The sequence below is a fragment of the Sinocyclocheilus anshuiensis genome, unplaced genomic scaffold (genome assembly GCF_001515605.1).
Source record: "Sinocyclocheilus anshuiensis isolate Anshui unplaced genomic scaffold, SAMN03320099.WGS_v1.1 scaffold294, whole genome shotgun sequence".
NCBI lineage: Eukaryota > Metazoa > Chordata > Actinopteri > Cypriniformes > Cyprinidae > Sinocyclocheilus > Sinocyclocheilus anshuiensis.
The window spans coordinates 347211-372908 of NW_015544130.1; the positions used below are offsets into that span (position 1 = coordinate 347211).

Below are 25698 nucleotides of genomic sequence, written 5' to 3' on the forward strand. Positions count from 1 at the left end.
AAAGCGAGGTGTGCTCTGATTGGCCAGCTATCCAGTGCGTTGTGATTGGCTGAATACCTCAAGTGTGTGACGTAAATGTTACGCCCCTTACCATACTGTGATGGTGTGTCCGAGCCGGTGTTCTGACAAATAATGCTACCTATCAGATTATGCTATGTAACACTCCAAAGAGAAAAAATCTCTTTCGCATCATATGGCATGTTTAAGCTGAGAAACAAGCGTGCTGATCAACTAGACCACCTAAACACAAGCCTGGCCAAGCTAAGAGACCAAGAAACCACCTTAGACTGGTTTAAAGCAGTGATTTTCAGCATGGCAGCAGCAGGAATCTGCACAAAGATATGGTTAGTGCTAATCAAATTCAAGATTCACAAAACCAAGAATGCAGAGCATAAAGGAGAGGGTAACATCAGCAAGGCTAGGTAAATCTCTAACATTAGCCAATACAAGAGCATCAATGTCACAATGGATCAAACTAGTCAGCAGAAAAGGTCAGATGAGACATACAACATAAGACAAACAAGAAACTGCTGCCTAAATCCTTTAAAGTCAACATTAAATCTAAACTGTAAAGTAAAATAAGTTGCACATGCCCTTTCATGTTAAATTTAGCCACTTATAATCATAAGAAAGACAACAGATGATATTCTCTTAAGGTTTTCCAGTAACGATGACTTCACGCTCTCTTCGTAACAGCTGTGTCTATGTAAAGACTGAGTGAGCTCATAAAACAATGCAATACTTCCCTGAAAGCTTGTTATTACTGCCATCATTCAATCAGGCCTGGTTTGCATATTTATCCCTATGCTGTCTTGGTGAAAAACTCTCCCAGCTTTTCTTTCTGTCATGACAGAACTTTCCAGGACAGCTAACAGGGCATGGTCAACTTAGCTGGCCTCTGAATTAAGTAGCCTAAAAGCGATCAATGAGAATAATTTGCATGAGGATCGTTACTTTATTGGAAGGAAATTAAACCGTCTGTCCACTAACGCTCTGTTAACCTGAGGGGCAGCAAGCCATTTGATGGATTTTAGCTCGATAGTGGTGAACAACTTCAAAGATATCAGGACAGGTAATACAATACAGAGTTTTCGGAAATGCTTAGACGAAGGTCACTCTTCACAGACTGAAAGCTTATAAAACAGTTGAGGGTCTGGAAAGTCTCTCTCAATATGATGCATATTCACATAAAGATATCAATAAGCTATTTGAAAATGCACCCAAATATATGCTTTCAGTTTTTTCAGAGCTGCACAACTTTCAGGAAAAACACAAGTCGAAAATATAAGCTTATAAATTATTAAGAAAGCTTGCATAAAATAAAAAAGCAAACAAGTCTATCGACTCACTTATGGCGCTTTTCCACTGCATGGTACGGCACGGTACGGCTCGGTACGGTTCACTTTTGGGGGGTTTTCCACTGGGTACAGTACCTGGTACCTGGTACTTTTTTTAGTACCACTTCGGTTGGGGTTCCAAGCGAACCGTACCGTTACCAAAACGTGACGTGCAAACTCTGCTGATCACGGATTGGCCGGAGAGAATCGTCACTACCTGCGTCACTGAACTTGCGACACAAACACAAAAGAACCGCTAGATTTAAATCAGCACAGCCAGCGAAGGATCGAATGCAACTGTTTTGAACGAGCGCACCTTTTTTTAACAACCAAAAAGTGGCTGTTCCCCCTGTTGAGGAAGTACAGACGTTGCTCTCGTTGATAGCAGAGGAGCGGATCCAGTGAGAGCTTGATGGGGCGACGCGGAATGAAAAAGTTTTTTAGGAGTCGCGGCAGTAGAGGCGGCGCAACTATAATGACATGTGAATAATCCCGCCCACTCTAAAGCGATACTAAACTGCAGTGGAAACGCAAACCGAGCCGAACCGAGCCGTGCCGTGCCGTACTGAGCCGTACCGAGCCGAGTCGTACCACGCAGTGGAAAAGCGCCATTAAACAGTCCTTTGGAAGCTTTTTGTTTCTGAATCTCACTATATTTTCTTGCACAAAAGCTCACTTTTCCCAAGAACACATTTCTATGAAGAGGCTGTTCTGAACTGACATAACACATTTAAGTGAACAGGTCACAGTAAGAGGTTCTCATTAACAAAAACATTGTGGTTGAGAATATCAGTTTGAATATAATGTCTTAGTGACATTTTAATGAAATATTAGGAAATAGTTCTAATAATTGAGCCACACTGATGCAAACTACTGTGTCTGAAAACTATTTTTAAAATATCATATACTGTATAGACCTTATTTGTACACTCTAAAAAATGCTGGGTTGTTTCAACCCAACTTTGGGTCAAATATGGACTAACCCAACTTTTGGGTTCAAAATTTAATGTAAAAATTTAACCCAACGGCTGGGTTAGTCCATATTTGACCCAAAGTATATACAATGTTTATAATTACAGATAATCTGCCCCCTTTAAGTAGCATATTACCATCTTATGTACAATATCATATTATGTGATCAATGATTTTGATAACTGAGAACTGTATCATAATATGCCTGCATATCATTTCCCAAACTAACCCTTGGCCAACATTGTATCTGTAAATCGATTCGTACAAGAAAAACCTGGTACAGCAGCAGGAACTAAAGTCTGACAACAATAACACCACAACAATGCTGACCTATACACTTTTCCAGAACCACTGAACATGACAAAAAAAAAACTTACCCAATGAAATTTAACCTAACGTAAGAATTAGCTTGGTTGGTCATAGCAAAGACTATAGAATACCCAAGATGTGTCACTCGAATAGTTTTGAATGCGGAAAAATGCAATGGTCAATATGGCCGCTCAATCGCAGGAAGCCCCGCCTTCTGAGTAAAAGAGCCAATCACTCATCGGTAAAGTCAGCACGTCACTGCAGCAGCCGTTAGAAGTCCCGGTTGCTATAGAAACAGTCAGCGCTCTGAGACATGCGCTTACGACTGTGCATGCGCACTGGCTGATCTAGCCTGAAAAATAAGCTTTTTATAACGCTATTTGAGCAAAAGAAACAACATTTATGACACAGTTGTTGTCAGATTTCTTTGGTGATTTCAAATATGAAATTTAATCAAAAGCTTAGTGAACAGTTTTGAAAAATTTGATGTTTCCCCATTCAAAGAGATAGGAGTTGCACTTGCATGCCCGAGAGGTGTTTCAAAGATGGCCGCCGAGTGACATGACTTGTCTTAAAGAGACTTTGGTCATAGAAGGAGTGTGTTGCTGTGGACTTCCAGAATAAAAATTTCCTGAAAATATACTCACTCCCATGTCATCCAAGATGTTAATGTCTTTCTTTCTTCAGTCGAAAAGAAATTCAGGTTTTTGAGGAAGGTCCAAATTGCAGTTTCAATGCCGCTTCAAAGGGCTCTACACGATCCCAGTCGAGGAATAAGGGTCTTATCTAGCGAAACGATCAGTCATTTTCTAAAAAAAATTAAAATGTATTTACTTTTTTACCACAAATGCTTGTCTTGCACTAGCTTGACCTTCACGTATTTGACCTCAGGCATTTGCATTTCCTTGCATGTTCGCTTTGTAAACACTGGGTCGGTACTTCCGCCTATGTCACGCATAACCTTTCCAACGTGATTACGTAATGCGTGAAGTCACTCATGCGCATCGCAGAGCTAATGCAAGACAAGCATTTGTGGTTAAAAAGTATATAAATATTTATTTTTTTAGAAAATGACTGATTGTTTTGCTAGATAAGATCCTTATTCCTCGCCTCCCCTTTGAAGCTGCATTGAAACTGCAATTTGGACCTTCAACCCATTGGCCGCCATTGATGTTCACTATATGGGGAAAAATCCTTGAATGTTTTCCTAAAAAAACTCCAAAAATTACTTGATGACTGAAGACAAAAGACATGAACATCTTGGATGACATGGGGGTGAGTAAATTATCAAGATTTTTTTTTTCTGGAAGTGAACTAATCCTTTAATGACACTGAAAGGCAACTAGTCTCAGATGAAAACCTGCCAAAGAACAATTCTGGAAAACCTGTCAAAGAATAATTCTAGAGAAAACAATGAGACTTTGAGCTGTTGCAACAATGCCATCAAAGATTCGATACTAAGGACCTAAAAAGTTCAGACTTTCCAAAAATGCACAATCATCCAGATAAAAGTCTTATCTTACCACGGTCAGGTGAGGTGTGGGGTTGAATCCGCACATGTTGCAGACTTGGGTGTGGCACTCGGTGCAGAGGTTGTAGTTCGGGCTCTTGGCTGGATCTCCAATGTTTAGCTCAGTCTTACACAGTGGACAGAACACTCTGGGCTTTGAAGAAACTTCCTGCCGTGGTGGACCTGGCTGGGCTGCGGGTTTAGCACCCGCTGCAGGACCCGGACCAGGTCCAGGGAGTCCCGGCTGTTTCTGCGGGGGCTTGGGGGAGGAAGGTGGTTGGGCCGGTGGTGCAGTTTGCACCGGATCCACAGACATCAAACTGCTGGCCTGGTTCAAGAGAGAAGCGCCGAAACCGAAGAGTTTTCCGAAGGGCTGTTCTGGCGGAGGAGGTTGACGGGATGGGGAACTTCCGGCGCTGCGAGTCTGGTCTTGTCGCGGTGCTTGAGACTGGAATCCGGGGCCTGAGCGGGATAGGTCAGGCTGGGATGGGGCTTTGGCCATGCCTGGAAGAGGAATAGCACCTGGAGCTGGGGGTTTGCTTTGAGGGGCAGCTTGCGGGACGGTCAGCTTCTTAGCTTCTGGGCGAGGCTGGGACTGAGGTTGGGGTTGAGGTTGGGGCTGGGTCTGTGGGGGCGGTGTGGGTTGGGATACAGTCTGGGGAGGAGGTTTGCTGGGCTGAGATGGTGAGTGGATCTGCTGTTGGCTTTTCGACCGTGGTGTCTCCATATCCATCCCCAGTGCCCTCTGCATTTGACAGTTCAGACACAACCACTCCTGCACCTGGAAAAGACAATGAACCATTTACTGACTATGTAATTAGATCAAAAGATTACTCATTAATTTCAAATAATGAAGAATGTCAATGTGAAAAATATGAAGAGGATGGGGAGGAGAAGAAAAGAGAGTGAACTAGAATACAAGACATATCAGCTAGTTTCTTGCAATAGTAGAAGCTGCTGACTAGGATGTGAACAAAGTATTTGACTTTCATGCATGACTTTTGTTACTGCTTATATTTGTCTTACAATCTCACCAGCTGTTCACTAAAACAGAGTGGGAAAATCCCAGAGACTTACACTGAAGGTGAAAGATCAGGGTGCCCATTCTTTTAGATACAACCTTCACCAATAAACCTGCCTTGAAGTTTCAAGTTACCCTGAAGACCTTGATTAGCTGGTTAAGCTTTCTGGGGGGCCACCTTTCAGAGTATTCATCCAAGCTTCTCCAATAAACCTGCCTGGAAATTTTGAGTAACCCTGAAGACCTTGATTAGCTGGTTGAGGCATATTTATTAGAGTTGGAGCTAAACTCTCCAGGACGTTGGACCTTCAGGGGCAGGATTGGACACTCCTGGACTACAATCATACCTAGAGACCAGAGTACCATAAATACTGTGTTCCAAACAGTATAAAGGATATCTTTCCAGGTACTAACAAGGGGTAAATATTAATGATAGACATGCCTTTCAAACCATGGAAACTCTTACATTCAAAGGTAAAGACTTTGAAGGGAATAGGGTATAGGGATTACCACTACAGAATGGAACACATCCAGGGCTTTGGGTGTGCACTTTTTTGTTAGAAACCACCTAGAACTCCATAACATCCACCCACCAATGTGCTACAAACCACTCTGTGGCAACTTTTACAAAAACACTTGTAATACTTAACCTGTTATACTTAATATGTATAAAACTAATACTTCGTTTAGAAATAGTAGCATAAGTAGCAATATAACTGCTCATTTGACCACTGGAACAGGAAATGAGTCCACATCAACAACGCTAACTACCTAACTGACAGAGCTAGCACAATTACTTCATAATCTATGACAGAGATGTGACATGCGTCCCCAGATAAATAGGATTCACTAATAGGATCAAAAGGCGCAACTGACGTCTGGTCAGAACATCTGACTTCATGAATGGATTATAACCATACAAGGGGTTTGATGCTGAGTATATTAGCCTGTCTAGTGTCTGTCTGCTCTTGCAATATTTGGAACTGACATGTTGAGACATGAAAGCTGACATACCAGATTTAATATAACTGACCGACAAATCATATCATACAAAACTACAACATCTGACAGCTCGACGGACACGATATGACACTGGTTACTCTGGAAGGGTTTCCCTTTACAGCTAGGAGAGGACACAGACAAATGTGTGCTAAACGGCCTTCTACAAAAGCTTAGAGGCCCATGATTGTAATCGATGCTGATAAAACTATTACATTTATGCCAAATTGTGCCAGAGGTGGAGTGAAGTAATAAACAAAAGAGCAATAACGTAAATACTCATCACTGAAGGATATTGATGCCTCAAGCTGAAAGAAAGGCAAAGTAAGGTTTGTTTAACAATAAGTTTAGCATGATTTGTTTGTAGATGCCACTTGGCATCTAAAGCTATGGCATTCAGACATTTGTCAGTGTCACTTATAGGTACAAAATTGTCCAGTTCTGTAATTTATGTTTAGTAAAAGTTATGTTGAAGTTGAACATGACATTAGATCATTGAGGGTGGTGCTAACCAGTCAGGACAGAAAAAAATCATATGTTCATGTATTTTCTAACGCTTGTTGACTAACGCTTAGTTAGGACTAAGGGTAAAAAAAATATTTTTAGAAAAATTGTAATATATCATATTTCTATTTCTCACGGACAGTCAAACAAACATCTCTTTCTGGTCAAGGTGAATGTGTGTATGAGTGTGATAGACACAAACACACCTCTCTCAGGTTAAGATGAGATGGCTGTCACATTGGGTCAGGTGTGATAACTGACGCCTGTCAATACCACATCAGTGCTCATGTAACATCCACTGACATCATGACAGCATGTCTCATTATTGACCATACTCACACCAGGCAAACTCCCTTCACCAACAGTTCACCCCCACGAGAAAAACAGCCATGTGCAAACACGTACCGAAAAGCTGACATGGTACAATATACAGTAAATACTAATGCTAGACCAATATACACTACAGTTTAAAATCAAGTATCAGCAAGTGTCAGCAAGATTAGTTTATGAAAGAAATTAATAACGGATGCCTTAAATTGATCAAAACTGACAGTAAAGAAATTAATAATTATTTTATAGTACTTGCTATTCATCAAAAAAACCTGAAAAACTGTAGTCTGGATTCCACAAATATATTAAGCAGCACAACTGTATTCAATTTCAATTAGAAATGTTTCTTGAGCAGCAAATCAGCATATTAGAATGATTTCTGAAGGATCATGAGACACTGAAGACTGGAGTAATGATGCTGAAAATTCAGCTTTGCATCAGAAGAATAAATTACATTTTAGAATATATTAAAAGAACGGTGGTGTATATCGATAAATCAGTTGATATCTGGCTATTTCATGTACTTTGATTAATAGTTTTAAGTGCATTTAACTTTTAAGCAACTTTATGTATGCCTCATTTGCCATCAATAAATAATTAGCTACAGTATAATACATTGGTATTGTATCAATATAATGTCAATAGCTCTGCATACTGGTATTGGCATATCTAGATCGGACATATCTAGGTCAAGAAATGAATCCAATTGGTCAGTTATTGACAAATGAGCCACAGCATTATCATCTGATACAGTATGTCACTGTACCATGGTACTGACACAGTACTGTAAGATCATTTATCTTCTCAATAGCATTTGCACATATACAAGAACACACATGCATAAGCGGTTTTCAATTACCCATTATCTGCATCACAGTACTTTTCATTTTTTCAGCATAAATCCATTTAACAAAACTAATAGCAACTACTGAAATATAATGACTTAATGGCTGCTCCAGAAATTACGTTTGTGAGTAAATGTTCTTGCTTGCATGAGCTTCTGGGTTATGAAGAAAGATAATGAGCAGAGTTCTCATAGCCAGACGTATCACAGGCAATCATTATTCTTACAATTATTAACTCCAAACATTCTTGAATGATTCAACTCGAACACAATAATTCATAACCTTTAATTTAATCACTGTAAATATTTTAAAAGGCCTGAGAAATAATCTGTGCCCTTTTGATGCCGACAGTTCAGCAATTTGTGAATTCAACCAGCTGTTCGGATATTGAGTGATTCTTTGCTGCAAATCTGCAGTGTAAATGTACTTTATTTTGACAGCAAGGGTTTGAGTGATGGTCATCAGGTCAAACGTTGAGCCTGTGCATTAGTTGGTGATGATGTCTCTAGAAATGTTTGTCAGTCATATTGAAGGACAGAGCAGTAGTCAGAGTCCTTTCAGCAGCAGAGACACAGCAGACTGTGTGTGTGTGTGTGTGTGTGTGTGTGTGTGTCAGAGAGAGAGAGAGAGAGAGAGAGAGAGAGAGAGACAGAGAGAGAGAGAAATGTCTGCACTTGTCATTCAAACACACAGCAGATGAACACACTCAATATCCATTGGACAATGGGTAATTACAGAAAGACATACACAGACAACAGGTTTGTGTCACCTGCGCCAATCTGCTCTGGTATTTTCTCTCCATTTCTACTCTACCTTTCATTTCCCACTTCTCTGCTGTTTTCTTCTGCAGAGCCCCATTTCATGCACATCTCTCAAGCTCCAAAAAACACACAAAAACACCATTAAAGTGTTTCATATGACCACATACTGTACAATACCTTTGTCTGGAGAGAAAACCAATAGAGAACCAATGAATGACCAATGACCAATTTGAATGTCAAATCTGGTGTGGCAGTCGGCGCCGACAGTCTCGTGGGCAGCGTGTCGACATGTAGCACCGTTGTGCTTCGGGCGTCCCGTGTTCGAGTCCCAGCTCGCGAACCTTTCCCTCGTCCCCCCTCTCTTTCCCACTTTGCTTCCTATCTAACTACTGTCCTATCAAATAAGGTCAAAAAAAGCCAAAAATAAATCTTTAAAAAAATCTGGTGTGGCATATCTGGGCACTATTTCTGAATCTGAACATAATTATGAATGAGATTTTAGAGCTTCTGCAGAAAGTAAGATTATCATTATATGGTTTGAAAAACAGTTGTATGGAATGTGTCTTTGGGTCATTTTTGGAGCTTGACAGATGTAGATACTTTGAACTGTCAATGTATGAAATAGCTGCATAAAAATTTAAGATTAAGAAAAAAATAAAATAATAATAATACGGTATAGAACACATTAAGAACAACAGAGTTACAAAAAATAATAACTGCATCCATAAAGTGTCTATAGGACTCTGCCCATCCCAAATACCGGCCTTTCTCCATATATGGCTTTGTATTCCAATTGACCCTTCACAAAAGCCCGCCCTCCTTAGTTACTGTTGCTATTTCCGATAAGCAACACCGCTCTCACGCCACATATCATGTTCTCACGCAGTGAAAAATACATCGCGGATGAAAGAGGAAACTGACAACATGCCGACAGACAAGACAGAGCAGGTTACTTTAGTTATGAAACAAAGTCAGCTTTCAAATTGTCATTTTGTAAGAAATTCAAACAATAAATACCGTTTTGTGGCTCTTTAATGTGTCGTGACAGATCGCTGTAGCACTTCAGTTCAAGCGGCACGTGAACCGATCGTCTTTTCATATTTACTTAAAGCATATGAATGAAATAAACATGAATGAACATCAGAACGTATTTTATTTCAACTGCAGAAAGATGTCATCATGTCAATACACACAATTTTTTAAGTTTAAGTCCACCGAAGTTAATCTCCTGCCTGACTTGTTTGACGGACAAAATGGCAGATTTTGAGTTATGATTGGTCAGTTCGCCTGTAAATCAAGCTCTTTTGCGAAGGGTCAATTGTAGCTTGGCTTATTCACACAAACTACATGTTCTCCTGTCCTGCATTCATTCTGATTAGTAGACTAACTTACTGAATTATTGGGTAAAGTATTTAGAAGCTGACCAGAATCAACATAATCAAGACACTGGCTTTCAAAACCTAGTGATCAGCCTACCTAGAAAGCATTTTTGGATATCATAGGTTCATTTTAACATCATAGACACATTTAAATATTCAAACCTAACATTCAACATGTCACACCCATACATATATAAATACAGTATGTATATACAGTATATATATATATACAGTATCTCACAGAAGTGAGTACACCCTCACATTTTTGTAAATATTTTATATCTTTTCATGTGACAACACTGAAGAAATTACACTTTGCTACAATGTAAAGTAGTGAGTGTACAGTCCTCTTTTGGAAGGCCAAACAAAGTAGTTTCGCATTCGCAACGAAACACACAGTGTCTTCACGACATGGCAGCAGCGGTGGCAGCAACAATAAAGTTACGCCTTCTTTCTTTGCTTGAACATTTGGGCGGCGTTATGCAAACCTTCCCACACAGTGACGTAGACATGTGGGGGCGTGTTTCAACGAGGCATTTTAGGAGGGCATGGACGAGAATTAACTTTTATAAAGAATATCTCTTTGGGTTTGAGACTTTAGTGTTTACAACTTTAGGGATCTTATCTATTCACGAACAGCTTGTAACACTCCAAAGAGAAAGGAAAACTTGAAATCGCATCATATGACCCCTTTAACATTTACAACGTTAGCCTTGCAAGTCTAACAATATCCTGCATTCAACTGGGAATTACACACAGATGTGCAGGATTTGCACATATTTAAATAAGCATTTTTTTATGTGTGCCTATGTATGTGTGCGAAGACTGCATATGATTTATGAGAAACTAAATGTGTACAGGTTTATGCTAATATCTCTCAGAGTGCATTCACACACACACACACACACACACACACACACAAACACACTTCTTTCATTGATTTACAGCCAAATAATGGTGCAGCACACGAGGTATTGATTAGTCAACTGGTGTGCGAGAGAGAATCCACGAGAAGAAGAGAATCTCTCAAAGACACTGAGCTGAATACTAACACTCACACACAAGCCACAGAATACACTGCACCCTGACAGAGCTGAGTTAATTATATATTCACTGTACATGACTCATAGTCACATTCAAAGGAAAAGTTTAAATAAAAATTACATTTTTATCATGATTTACTCATTACAAACTAAGGGTGTCGCAATATACCGGCATTTGATAGCAACAGTGATATTTAAAACATGAAATATTGCTATCATGCTAACACTAAAGATACACTACTAGATTATTAACAATGCATCAATGTTTTTCCAAAGAGAACAATTTAAACAGAATATGACTGTTACATATAATTCAATCATAGCCAAATAATGCCTTTTTTTGAGAACTGCTTTGACAAAATCACGTGAATTTGATAAGAACCATGAAAACATTGTATTTTTCAGTTGATTCTTGTCAATGAACAGCTGATTCAGTTCACAAACCCAACTGGATGATTCATTCAACTGATGACTCATGAGCTCTTTTCCATGCACATAACAGACAGACTAAAATTTAATTCAATTTTTTATGGATTTAAAGGTATAGTTCACCCAAAAATGAAAATTCTGTCAGTAATCACTCACCCTTATGTCGTTCCAAACCTGTAAGACCTTCGTTCATCTTTGGAACACAAATTAAGATATTTTTGATGAAATCCGAGAGCTCTTTGAACCTCCCATAAACAGCAAGGATCCTAACATGATCAAAGCTCAGAAATGTAGCAAGGACATCGTTAAAATAATCCATGTGACATCAGTGGTTCAACCGTAATTTTTCAAAAGAGGAAGATTATCATTAAAGGGATAGTTCACTCAAAAATTAAAATTCTGTCATTAATTACTCCCTCATGTCGTTCCAAACCTGTAAGACCTTCGTTCATCTTTGGAACACAAATTAAGATATTTTTGATGAAATCCGAGAGCTCTTTGAACCTCCCATAAACAGCAAGGATCCTAACATGATCAAAGCTCAGAAATGTAGCAAGGACATCGTTAAAATAATCCATGTGACATCAGTGGTTCAACCGTAATTTTACAAAGCTACAAGAATAATTTTTGTGAGCAAAGAAAACAAAAATAACGACTTTAATCAACAATTCGTCTCCTCCGGTACACTGGTGCCATTTTGGAGAGTATCACATACGTAAACAACGTATGCAACGTATATACGCGGATACATTGTTTACGTTCAGATCAAAGTGTAAACAACATATCCGCGTATATACGTTGCATACATTGTTTATGTATGTGATACTCTCCAAAATTGCGTTATAGGGTGATGCGGAGGAGACGAATTGTTGAATAAAGTCGTTATTTTTGTTTTCTTTGCGCAAAAAAAGTATTCTCATAGCTTCATAAAATTACGGTTGAACCACAGATGTCACATGGATTAACGATGTCCTTGCCACGTTTCTGAGCCTTGATCGTGGTAATCACATTGCTGTCTATGGGAGGGTCAAAGAGCTTATCTTAATATCTTAATTTGTGTTATGAAGATGAACGAAGGTCTTACAGGTTTGGAACGACATGAGGGAGTAATTAATGACAGAATTTTAATTTTTGAGTGAACTATCCCTTTAATGATAATCTTCCTCTTCATTGAGTTAAAGGGGGTCATATGATGTTGCTAAAAAGAACATTATTTTGTGTAAAATGCTGTGAACCAATAAACTGAGCCAATGATTTGAATTTGAGAATCAGAACCGTCGATTCTTGTCAATGAACTAGATGATCAGATTCACAAACCCAACTGGATGATTCATTCAACTCACTGACTCAATGATCTGGACATGGCAGTTCTTGAATTAACATCTCAATAGAACAACAAAATTAAATTTTAGCCTGTCAAATCTATTGTATGACTTGAGAAGACTTTCGAATAGTTGAGTGAGTTGAAACAGAATGCAGCTGGTGAGACAGACAGAACGAGAGGACAAAATGATATGGATATGGAGAACAGGTGAAAAGCAAACAGACAAGCAGATGGAGTCACAATCAAAGAGTCATGTAGACAAATAGAGACACATCAGCTGCACAGACAGTTGTGTCGACAGCATTCTGTGGCATAAGAGCAGAGAGACAGATAGAGGAGGTGAACTGCAGCCTGTTTCCAGACTAAAGCGGTTGAGACACAGACTGAATGCTGCAGTTTCCTAACAACAAACCACAGCAGTGAAGCACTGAGCCAAAACTGGGATGAGACACATCAAAAGAGCATTCTGAAGGCCCCCAAATACTTTAAATATCTCTATAAACACCACACAAGAACACAACACAGCCTCACTCCCGTCTCAACGGGCACCAGATTCATAAACGAATTCTTCTCTGCGAGCATTAGACCAAACTGACAGCTTATCAGAGCATATGAAGCACAAATGAAGCCAATTAATGGAAATGTGCTGGTGAGGATTTTTAAAGGTATAGAACCCTTATTTGCTGAGTACCACAGTGTACACTTGATGGGTAGCTTATAATTGAGGTGTTTAAAGATGATTAAAAACTACATCAGTTTGCTGTAATGAATGTGACATGTTGCAAGAGAAATGTTTCTGTGAGTAATAATGATCATAATAACAAAGTAATGAGAAAACTGAACTCTCCATTAAGGATGCTAAGCTATAGCTGCACTCACGTCATGTTGGAATTACCATAATTACCAGTTTGTGGCTGTAAGGTTTTCACGTTTTAGTTGGATGCGTAATTGCAAGTTAGAAACATTGAATTTTATGACAGCTCCAATGTTAGGGACGTATATACAGTGCTAAATCAATTAAAAATTATTTATGCATTTTTTTTTTTCATGACTTCAGTATAATACAATCAGAATTGTAATAATAATACTAATAATTTGTAGTAGTAGCAGTTATTAAAAATCAGTATTTTTAAATAATCATTAAACCAAAACAATTTATGCATTGCTTCAGTATAATGCAAACAGTAGTTTAATAATAATACTGAGCAATTGTGAAAGTAGCAGTAGTAGTGGTAGTAAATCATTAAACTATTAAATAATTATTGAACTATTAAATAATAATTGCCCTAAATAATTTAGCAGTAAATCAACAGTTTGTTAGAAGAAATCATTTTATAAAAAAGTATAACATTTTTTACATCGTTTCAGTATAATACATTGAGTAATTTGATAATAACAACAACTATTATTATTATTATTATTATTATTATTAAACCATCATTGAATCAAAACCATTTGATTTTTTTACATTGCTTAATAGTATAATAGTATAAATAATACAATCAATAGTTAATATTTAATAATAATAATAAATTATTATTAAATTCTTGCATCAAATAATTTAATTGGTAGTTAAATAATAATAATAATAATAATAAATTATTATTATTAAATTATTGCATCAAATAATTACATTGGTAGTTAAATAATAATAACAATAATAATTCATTAAAATTAAAATAATTCATACAAAATTTACATGGCTTCAGTATTATAAATTTAGTAGTTCAAAAAAACAACTATTATTATTTTATTATTATTATTAGTTTTATTATTAAATTGTTAAAATTAATTATTGTTAAAAATACTGAATCAAAACCATTTCTGAATTTTTTACATTGCTTAGTAGTATAATACAATCAGTAGTTAATAATAATAAATTTACATTACTACATAAATTTAGCAATTTGATAACCACAACAACTACTATAATAATAATAATCATCATCATCATATAAAAATCATCATTCAGAATAAAACTAACTATGCTTAACCGCTAGCTAAGCTAGCACAAAACTGCTGGCTAGCCACCCACATAATGATATCTTATTCTGTGATACGATCATCACCAAAGAAACAAATCAATTCAGAATCCAAAGACGTAAACAGCTCTGACTAAACTCTGTCATCTCGTAATTATGGTCATTTCCGAAATGTTGTGAATGCAGACGGCAAAGGCTACAATATTCCACATGGTCGAGATGTAACCTTCAGGTAATTGAAAAGTTAGCAAAGAAATCTGTGCTATGTGAAACATTCAAAGCGTGTTTTCCTATTATCAAACTCACAGAAACAACATGTAGTGTGGAAAAAGCCTATTTCTCAGAAACTATTTCTATTACTGCACAGTTTGCACATGAATGCATATTTTGTGCATTAGTGGCAAAAGTGGGGCGTCCGTCTCTTTAACGCATGACAGATTCTATTGTCTTGGAAAGGCAGCGAGACACTGTGCCATTTAGAAGAAAAGCACAGTACTCTACTGTTTGATTAATCATGTTTGCGTGGTGTGCGATGCATTCTTACTCAGGCCTCAGAGACCATTTCACACATCCGTTCAATATCAACTCGAGCACTTCTGATCCAATTTTACCCTGTGCTGTTTGATATGACTCTGCTAAAAGGGGAAAGAAAGGTGATAGCCACAGGTGATTAAAGTAATTGACTCATATTAATATCATAATCTGTCAGCAGACAAACACACTTTCTGTTCCTTTTTAGGAAAAAGACCAAATAGTAGGGCTTTTTGTGTTATCAGGTTCGCCAATTTGTGTGAATGCATAATGAAAATGTATGCATCAAGGCTCATTACTTGTCTCACTAACACACAAAAAAACAACATATTCTGTTTATCTCAAACTGCATAAAAATACCAAACTGAAAAAAAGAAATTGCGGAATTTCTGCCTGCTCATGCAAAACTGCATAAACCTAAGGGATTTTTCCACCTGTTTTATCATCAGTAAAAAATGAAAACTCTAAGTCTGATTGCTGATTTGCTAAGTCTGATAGTAAAAAATCTGAATTCAGTCCCTTTTAATTCAAAAAATAAAAGAAAATAAATAATACTGAATAAAGAATTGCCAAAATAAAAATAAATTTAAAATAAAATAATAAATAAAATACAATAAACAAATGAATGGTGTAAACTTAAAAAGAATGAAGAAAAATTAGGGGAAAAAATGAATTAAAATTAGAAATGTTGTCTTGGCAACTAACAAAAAAAGTTACTAAACTAAAATAAACTAAAGCTAAATAGAAACATAAATAAATAAATAAAACTGTATGAAAACTGAAGGCTAATTATTATTATTATTATTATTAATAATATTAATAAATACTATAATAATACTAATAGTCTATAAATAACAATACAATATTCGGAAATGCCACTGGCCAGCTATTTCCAGTCATGCAAGTACGGGTCCATTTAAATAACATACTTCAAATCAAAAATAAAGTCTCAAATCACATACTAAATTTGCTGTAGAAAGCACTACTAAATATCAATGATTTGTTTTTAGATACCTAAATGTCTAATATAATATATAATGTCAGAAAATTATAAAAGATGCCATACATGCACTTAAAAACTGCATACGGTCTATATATTTAGTATTGAATGTGGTAACCAAATAACGCACAAATGCTGCCTAGGCACATTTATGTAATGATGGTAAAATAGAATGAAATCCAAATGTCAGAAAATTATAAAAGCCATCATCCATGTGCTTGAAAAATGCATATGGTGTATATATTTATATGGAACCCAAATAACACACAAATGCTGCCTGGGCAAATTTGTGTAATGGTGGAAAAATAGCATGAAATCTCTAGGGCCGTGGCGGTGTGTGTGTATTCTTTGTGTTTGTGCTGTGATGAGTGTGTTGTATCCCAGATGGCCCTACACTCGGTTTCCGCTGTCAGTCTCATGATAAATCCACTAGATAGCGTGAATACCAGAAGATGTGATACATTCGGAGCCAAAACGCAGGACCGATCTATTAGGCTTCACGTTCCCGTCAAGTCACAGATTTCAGAAGAACTCGTGGAGAGAGGAGAATTCATGATGTTCATATTCTACCGTCATTACCCCAGGGTTTTCAGAGGGAACGGTGCTTATGTGCCAAACAAGCACAATTATTTTTAGCTTCCTTAACTGCCTGATAAATTTGGACTCTTCTTACTACATTTCCACACCGTCATCCGTCTGTCCATCCCGTTCTCTCCTCTGATCCTCCACTGGTTTTCTCTGGCAGTAGGAATGGGAGATCATTGCAGAGGCAGAGCAGGATCTATAAATCGAGGATCAGCCAATGGCAGAGTGGAACCGCCTCCTGCATGCTGGTGGGTGACTACTGGAGTAGTTCTCTTTCCTTCTATCATTCCATCCCCCTTCCCCACCCTGCTATTTCTCTGTCCGTATATCCCTGGTTCCTGCATCCCACTAAGTGTTGTTGCCATCATGTCAAGCCTCTCTCTCTCTCTCTCTCTCTTTCTCCAGGTGTCTGTTGCATAGTGATCAGATGGCCGCTCTTTCTCCTCTTCATCAGCGGTTCTTGCTTCTTGTCTCATGTTCTCTCTGCTTTGTTCTCCAAGAGACATTTAGAGTTCAGCTTTAAACCGCTATCTTTACACTAAACACCTGGAACACACCATCACTACTGGAGTACTCCGACAAACACAAAATAGAGCAACAACTCAACTCAACATTACTTACACAGGCAGCTTCCTTCTAAGCAGCATCCTAACTGAAATGACTCCTCATAAGTCATCAATTTGTAACGCTCTATATACAGTAACTCACTGGATCATAAAAACACAAATGCACAGCAACATCAACTCACAATTGAGTTAACATGTTACTCATCTAACAAAGTGAGTCTTGACCAAGAATAAAAACATTAACCACAAATATTGGGTAAATCAGACAATATCTTTTTTTTTACTCATTTTAGCCGATATTTTCCAGTTTTAAATAATGTAATATTTTTAAATCAACATTCATCTGACTTTGTAGGAGTTTGGGGAAAACAATTACATCATTATATTCTCAAAATATAATGAAAATTATTTAAAGGGATAGTTCACCCAAAAATGAAAATTCTGTAACATGGACTATTTTAACTATTTCCTTACTACCTTTCTGAGCCTTGAACGTGTCAGTTGCGTTGCTGTCTATGGAGGGTCAGAAAGCTCTCGGATTTCATCAAAAAATATCTTAAATTGTGTTCCAAAGTTGAACGAAGGTCCTCGACATGAGGGTCAGAAAGCTCTCGGATTTCATCAAAAATATCTTACTTAATTTGTGTTTCGGGTTTGGAACGACATTAGGGTGAGTAATTAATGTCAGAATTTTCTTTTTTGGGTGAACTATCCCTTTAACATTACAATATAAGTATTTTGGAATGGAAAAGTGGTTTAAAAAGTGCAATATATATCAGTAGGCCGGTAGGATTTGTGCAAGAAAGAATGAATGGTTTTATTCAGCAAGGATTAAATTGATCAAGTGAGATTAAAGACGTTTAGAATGTAGATGGTTTGGTTTGAAATAAATGAAAATAAATAAATATTTCTATTCATCAAAGAATAGGGGGAAAATAATCATGGTTTCAACAAAAACATTAAGCAGCACAACTGTTTTTTCAGTACTGATGATAATAAGAAATGTTTCTTGAGCAGCAATCAGCATATTTGAATGATTTCTGAATTTCAATTTCACACTTTGGATGTAGGCTGCCATGACATACTGATGACATTTGGGTGACCAGATATAATTACTAGATAAATTCACTATTTAATAATAAAAGCTCTAGTAGGAAAGCTTGAGACTGTTAACAACAGTGTCAGTTCCACATCACACAGCATGCTCCTTATTTCTAACAAGTTCTTCCATGTTCCCTTCGGAAAAGCCAGTGAATTGCTTCCACTGGTATATTGCTCACCCCTACTCGACATTTAATAGCCTGTCATATCATAATGTCTCCCGTTTGACTAACAAATTTGTGCTTGGCTCCTGCTTGATGCTTAAAAACAATAATTTAAACAAATTTGTTCAATTCAAAATCTGGGCTCAACCATTATTGCTGTATTTCTATTTTGCAGAGATCTCTAGTAATTTAAACCATATGCTCATAAAACATCTGCTCTTACCACACTTGAACCCTGACATTACACGCCAGAAGACATATTTCCCATCACTTTGTCACATGTAGCTGGAACTGACAGCAGAGCTGTTAAAAACGCTGAGTTAGTGCTGTATGCTATGTGCTGCAGCATCAGTATAAATCAAGGCCGTCTCAGAGCTGCTTTGTAGTGTCCACCGTCCTACAGGAGCCCAATTAATTCAATCCTGTCTTTATAAAGCACAGCAGGGCTCTAAAACTCTCCCAATTGAATTTCTAAAGATGAACCCTTTTGTGAAAAATGTGGCAATGTGCTAGACAAATGATATATCCGTATATCCAAGATCATCAGTTTCAGCTGCTGAATGACTATACTGCCTGGATGTTATTGTTATTTGTCATCAACAGAAGCTTTTTAATCCCAAAAAAATTTCAGTACAATCATCCCCATTTAAATCATAAAGTTTGAAAAAATAGATTTAAAATCATGTGTAAGGCCACTGAGACAGCATGCTGTTGTTGCACATAAAATATTAATGTTTAGAACAGTGCAAAGTCAAAATTAAAACTGCTGGATGATAGATACTCTTCATACTCTTCATTCTTTAATAAATGCTTAGGGTAGCTTTTAACAGGTTTTTGCTTCTTTACATTTAAAGGGACAGTTCACCTGAAAATGAAAATACTGTCATCATTATTTATTCACCATCATGTGGGTCCAAACATATTTCTTCATATCCAAAATGATAAAAGCACAATAAGTATCATAGTAGTATATATTCCAAGGCTTCTAAAGTTCTACAATAGTTTTGTGTGAGGAACACACCAAAAGTCATTATTCAATAAAATGTCTTCTCTCTTCTGTTGTTCTCAAATCAAATATGGCGCCACTGATGTCAATGACATTTGCTCTCGGGATGCACAATGATGTTTACTGTTATTCCCACAAATGGTGCCATTTTTCTAGTCAATAATGAGTTAAATTTCGATCAGCTCACACAAAGCTATAACATGGCTTCAGAAGATTTGGAATTGAACGCACAAGCAATACGCTGGTGCCGTTTTATCATCTTGGAGCTTGAGTGTTTAATTTCTCTTTCAAGATATTATTTCATTTTTGGGTGAACTATCCCTTTAAGATTTTTACATGTAAATGACTTTTGTTGTTTTTGGCTAAACTCCATACTACTGATCTAAAGTTTGGGGTCAGTTAGATTTTGTTAAAGTTTTTGAAATTAATCTCTTATGCTCACCAAAGCTTTGTTTATTTCATCAAAAATACAATAAAATGGTAATACTGTGAAATATACAATATAAAAAAATAATTTTTAATATATTTTAGTCTAATTTATTCCTGTGACGCAAAGCTGAATTTTCAGCATCGTTACTCTTCAGTGTCACGTGATCCATCAGAAATTAAATATGCTGATATGCTGCTCAAAAAAACATTTACTATTATTATCAATGCTAAAAAAGTTGTGCTGCTTATATATATAGTAATGTATCTTTGCTGAATAAAAGTATTAATTTCTTTCAAAATGATAAAATATCTTACTGACCCCAAACTTGTAGTTCATGCTGTTATTCATCAGGAAGGTTGAAGTTACTAAATATTGAATGTGTGTTGATAACCATGACCATTTCTGAGTTATTTTTGTAGCTTATTTTCTATAAATGGTCTCAAGGGGCTGGAAGGAGCTCTCTTCAGTGAGCATTTACTTATAACACAGCTTTCTGAATCAGTGATTGTCTGTCTGAACTGCTCTTCAACCCTTATAAAATTGCCCTCACCTACTAACTAGGGGGCTGTTTTGCATTTCCACCCCTTAATGGCTTTGATGAAGAGCAGGAAATAGCAGGAGAGCAGATCCACAAAAATCACTTTAGAGCCCCTTCTACACTGATCTTCAGCATCCCCTCCTCTCTGTCCCCCCTGTCCATTGCCTAATTTACACTTGCAGGATTTAACGTGCCACCAGCCATCTGCACCTTTGAGCAACATCCTCAAACTCGCTCAAACAATCTCACCCTCACATGCTCATCCTCTCGCTCTCCCACACATGCATCTCTGAACATTGGCTCTGTCTTTCTGCTGCATCCTACACACAGAAACACGCAGGCACACATTCCCATGCACCCCAGAGGACTCTCTTCTGAGCAGTTCCAGGTTGTGTGCAGTGTGTGTCCTGGGTACGAGCCAGATGGAGGCCGAGGCCGAGGCCGAGCGTAGGATTCATTACCAAGAGCTTTTTATTTAACACATCTCGCTTTCTCTCCTCCAGAAATCTATCGTTAACAGTAATATTTTATTTGAAAATCACCATTTGGACTGCAATGTTCACTCTCTTTCGCTGTTGTTATATCACACTGTTGCTTTCTGATGGTGAATATTCAGAATCAAACAGGAATAGCTCTCTCAAGGGACTTATGACATGATTTAAGTCAAGCTGATACACACACACACACACATTACTGTTATGTTTTTTTGGGGGGCTGCACAATTTAGCCAAAATGTTGTGATTATATATCAATATTGCTATAAAATAATAATAATTAATAATAATAATATAAAAATTACTAAATAAAAACAAAATAAGCAATATTACCATTGTAGCATTCCACTGTAAAATAAAAAACTGAGCATAAAAAATATTATTATTTTATTTCACATTATTTCTACATTTTAAAATGTTAAAACATCAAACCTTTATTTTGATGGAAAACGACAGGGAGTTACATTGCAAAATATCATTACAATTTATAATAACTTTTGTATTTGAATTAGTGCTGTCAAATGATTAATCACGATTAATCACATCCAAAATAAAAGTTTGTGTTCACATAATATATGTGTGTGTACTGTGTTTATTCATTATAAACATAATAAATGTTTATTTATTATAATATGTGTTTATTTATTACAATATATCAAATATAATTGGAATATATTTTAAAATCTAATTTATTCCTGTGATCCAAAGATGATTTTTCAGCATCATTACTTCAGTCTTCAGTGTCACATGATCCTTCAGAAATCATTCTAATATGCTGATTTGCTGCTCAATAATTTATTTAAAACATTGCTTATTATACATTTTGTACATGTTCAAAAGAACAGCATTTGAAAGATAAATTTTTTGTAACATTGTAAATGTCTTTTCTGTCACTTTTGATCAATTTAATGCAATCTTGCTCAATAAAACTATTTCTTTATAGAAAAATCTTACTGATGACAAACTTTTAACCGGTGCTGTACAACATAAAAAGTAGAATGAGCATGCATTGGGCTGCTTACCTCAGTGAGGTGAGGGTTGGGGTTGAATCCGCATTGGTTGCACACCATGGAGCGGCACTGCGTGCATGTATTGCAGTTTGGCTGGCCATCTGTGGTGCCCGTCAGATCTGCGGTCTTGCACACCGGACAGAGCTTGCTGCTGGGCATGGGTGCGATCTGGGGCAAAGAATAGGGCGAGGTGGGAGCGCTGCTTCCGGGCGAGACGGGGTGTCCACCTTTGTTGCTCCCCACGTCCACCTGGAGGTTCTTCCGTGCAGCCTGACCCTGACCGGGTCCCTGAGGCTGCGTCGGCGCTCCGGGGCCGGGTCCTGCGCCCGGTGGACCCCCAGGTTTGGGTCCCATGCTCGGGTCTGTCTGATTAGGTTTGCCTTGGATACTGTGGGAGTAAAAAAGACATCGGTGTATGAATTAAAGCAGGGGTGGTGTGGCATATGTTTGAAATCACTGATAGCTGAACACTTTGTTGAATCCATCTGCCCAGGGGATTCACAGGAGGAGATTTAAAGAGCTTTGTGCCGCAGCTTCCTGAGTAGTTTGAATGAGAATAGAAAGATAAATCAATGCAGTGGGGCAAACTCTGGGGGTGGAAACAGACAGATTGACGAGGACTTTTAATGCTTCTCCAAAAGAATCTGGAAATGTTATCTATGGTGACAGGGGTTGCCTCTTCAGCTAAGCATATTTAATTGTCTTAAATGGTCATTCTTGAACTTTGATATAGAACAGATGCTGCATAGTGGCAAAGTGACAAAATTATGGCTATTATAAATAGATTGGATGTTAATTAAAAAAAAACTGTTGTTATGAATTAATTATCATTAGTGGTGCTTATGAAGGCAACCATTGCTACTATTGCTCTTACTTATGGTTAGAGACTTTCAAAGCCACTAACCCTTAATAATAACAATAAAAACAACTATTCACTGAGTATTTATTATTATTATTACAATAACATAATAATTTGTATAATAATAATATATTGTTTTTATTATAATAAAAATTGTAAAATATAATAATAATAATAATAATAATAAAGCATGTTATGTTTTAGTTATTGTTATTAATATAATATAATAAAATACCATTTCATATATTAGAATATTAGATTATTATTATTATTATTATTAGAATAATAATAAAACATTATGTTTATACAGTATATTGTTATTATTACAATACAGTTTTGTATATTAGACTGTTATTATATAATAATCATATATAATATCAATATTATTACTAGTATTTATTATTATTATTATTACTATTACAATAGCATAACAATAATTTGTATAATAATATATTGTTGTTATTATAATAGAAAATTGTAAAATACAATAATAATAATAAAGCATGTAATGTTTTACAGTGTATTGTTATTAATATAATAAAATACAGTTTTGCATATTAGATTGTTATAATAATAATAATAATAAAACATGTTATGTGTTTACAGTATATTGTTATTAATATAAAACAATTTTGTATAGTATATCGTAATAATAATAATAAAACATGTTATGTTTTACCGTATATTGTTATTAATATAAAACAATTTTGTATAGTAGATTTTAATAATAATCTTAATAATCATAAAATGTTATGTTTTTACAGTATATTGTTATTAATATAATACAGTTTTTATATTAGATTGTTATAATAATAATAATAATAATAATAATAATAAAACATGTTTTTACAGTGTATTGTTATAAAACAGTTTTGTATAGTAGATGATCTATTTTTGAATTGGGCACTTGAACATTAAAATAATCAGTATCAGTATCGGTTATAAAAACAACATCTGACAATATCTGTCAAATCTTTTAAAATATCAGATAACAGACAGAAACAAAAAGTTCTGTGCTCTGTGCATAAGGAAAAGTTTTGGCACGATTCGGAAAAAGCAAAATAGTTGTATGACCAGATGCAGAAATTGACCATGAAGGAGATCTCTCAGGTGACTGAATACATTAAAAGAAATCCTTTCAAAGGAAGCATTTTAATGGAACTGCCATTTACTGCAAACACAAACACGCGTCTGTCATAAAGAAACTTGTTATGATTGCATAACTGTTTTAGTGTTCTAGTATGTTGTTTTACTTGGCAATGTGTTTAGTTTGAGCTTACTAAACAATACTGACATTTTCATTGTCACTTTTACAAGAATATTTGATAAAACATAGTAGTGCCCAAAACTGATGGTATAAAACATTATTAAAAAGAAAGTTAGTTGCCTTGAAGAGATAGTTCACCCAAAATTAAAATTCTGTTATTAATTACTCACCCTCATGTCGTTCCAAACCTATAAGACCTTCGTTCATCTTTGGAACACAAATTAAGCTATTTTTGATGAAATCCGAGAGCTTTCTGACTCTGTATAGACAGCAACGCAACTACCACGGTCAAGGTAGTAAGGACAACGTTAAAATAGACCATGTGACATCAGTAGTTCAACCTTAACTTTATAAAGCTACGAGAATATTTTTGTGTGTGTCGGTCTTTGACGTGTGTTTTTACAAGAGTACCACAAAGAAATTGTTGAATAAAGTCATTATTTTGTTTTCTTTGCGCACAAAAGGTATTCTCGTAGCTTCATCAATTCATAAAAAAAGGCTGAACCCCTGATGTCACATGGATTATTTTAACGATGTCCTTACTACCTTTCTGGGCTTTGAACGTTTCAGTTGCGTTGCTGTCTATGGAGGGTCAGAAAGCTCTCAGATTTCATCAAAAATATCTTAATTTGTGTGCCGAAGATGAACGAAGGTCTGACGGGTTTGGAACGACATGAGGGTGAGTAATTAATGACAGAATTAAAATTTTTGGGTGAATAACTCTTTAAATAGTTAACCACACTACAAGCTACAAATTACAAATAGTAGGTATTTACACTGAATTTATATTTTACACAATTTTAATATAATATTTATATATTTTTAATTTTTAATTTTCATCAGAATGATGAATGAATAAACAAATCTTAATTAACAGCATTAAACTTGAACCAACAAACTTGGTATATACAATAAACAACTATATAAAGATATAAAATAAAATAAATAAAACTCAGATTCAAGACATGAATCACTGAATCATTTATTTTTGACTGAAAAGACTGAAAAACGACAGAGGAACATTCTAGCAGCGCATGTTTACTGCATCATCTCGTTCAGCTGCAACTGTTGCAACTGTTCAAAACCAGCACACATAATGGATATCAATTACATTTTACGGATCCCAGGTTTGTTTCCTTTTTGCTTTCTCACATATTTTTTCCTTTTCAATTAAGCCTCAGTGCTGAATTTACAGCTGCCTGCTTTCTAACTTTCACTTAAGCTACTGTCAAACCCTTTTTTGGCCTCTTTTTCTCTCTCTCTTTTTTTTTTTAAAGTCCCCAAGTTGGCATGAGGGGGTTTGTGCAGACTTTCTGCTACTCTGAGGTTGTTTATCACATCTCAACAGCAGTAATGATTTTCTTTTCTTCTTTCTTCCACAGGCTGGTGCTGGGGTTAGTGA

The 25698-nt window shown here is 36.2% G+C and overlaps 1 protein-coding gene across 3 annotated transcripts in view; it reads right to left on the bottom strand.

The window, feature by feature from the left end:
* bsnb (bassoon (presynaptic cytomatrix protein) b) overlaps positions 1-25698 on the bottom strand; it is a 111315-nt gene that overhangs the window by 70284 nt on the left and 15333 nt on the right. For all 3 annotated transcript variants that reach the window (XM_016494596.1, XM_016494595.1, XM_016494594.1), the window contains exons 2-3: positions 22183-22558; positions 4142-4909 (exon numbers count right to left, since the gene is read on the bottom strand). In XM_016494596.1, the coding sequence (XP_016350082.1) occupies positions 4142-4909; positions 22183-22558 (1144 nt within the window). The remainder of the gene's footprint in view (positions 1-4141; positions 4910-22182; positions 22559-25698) is intronic.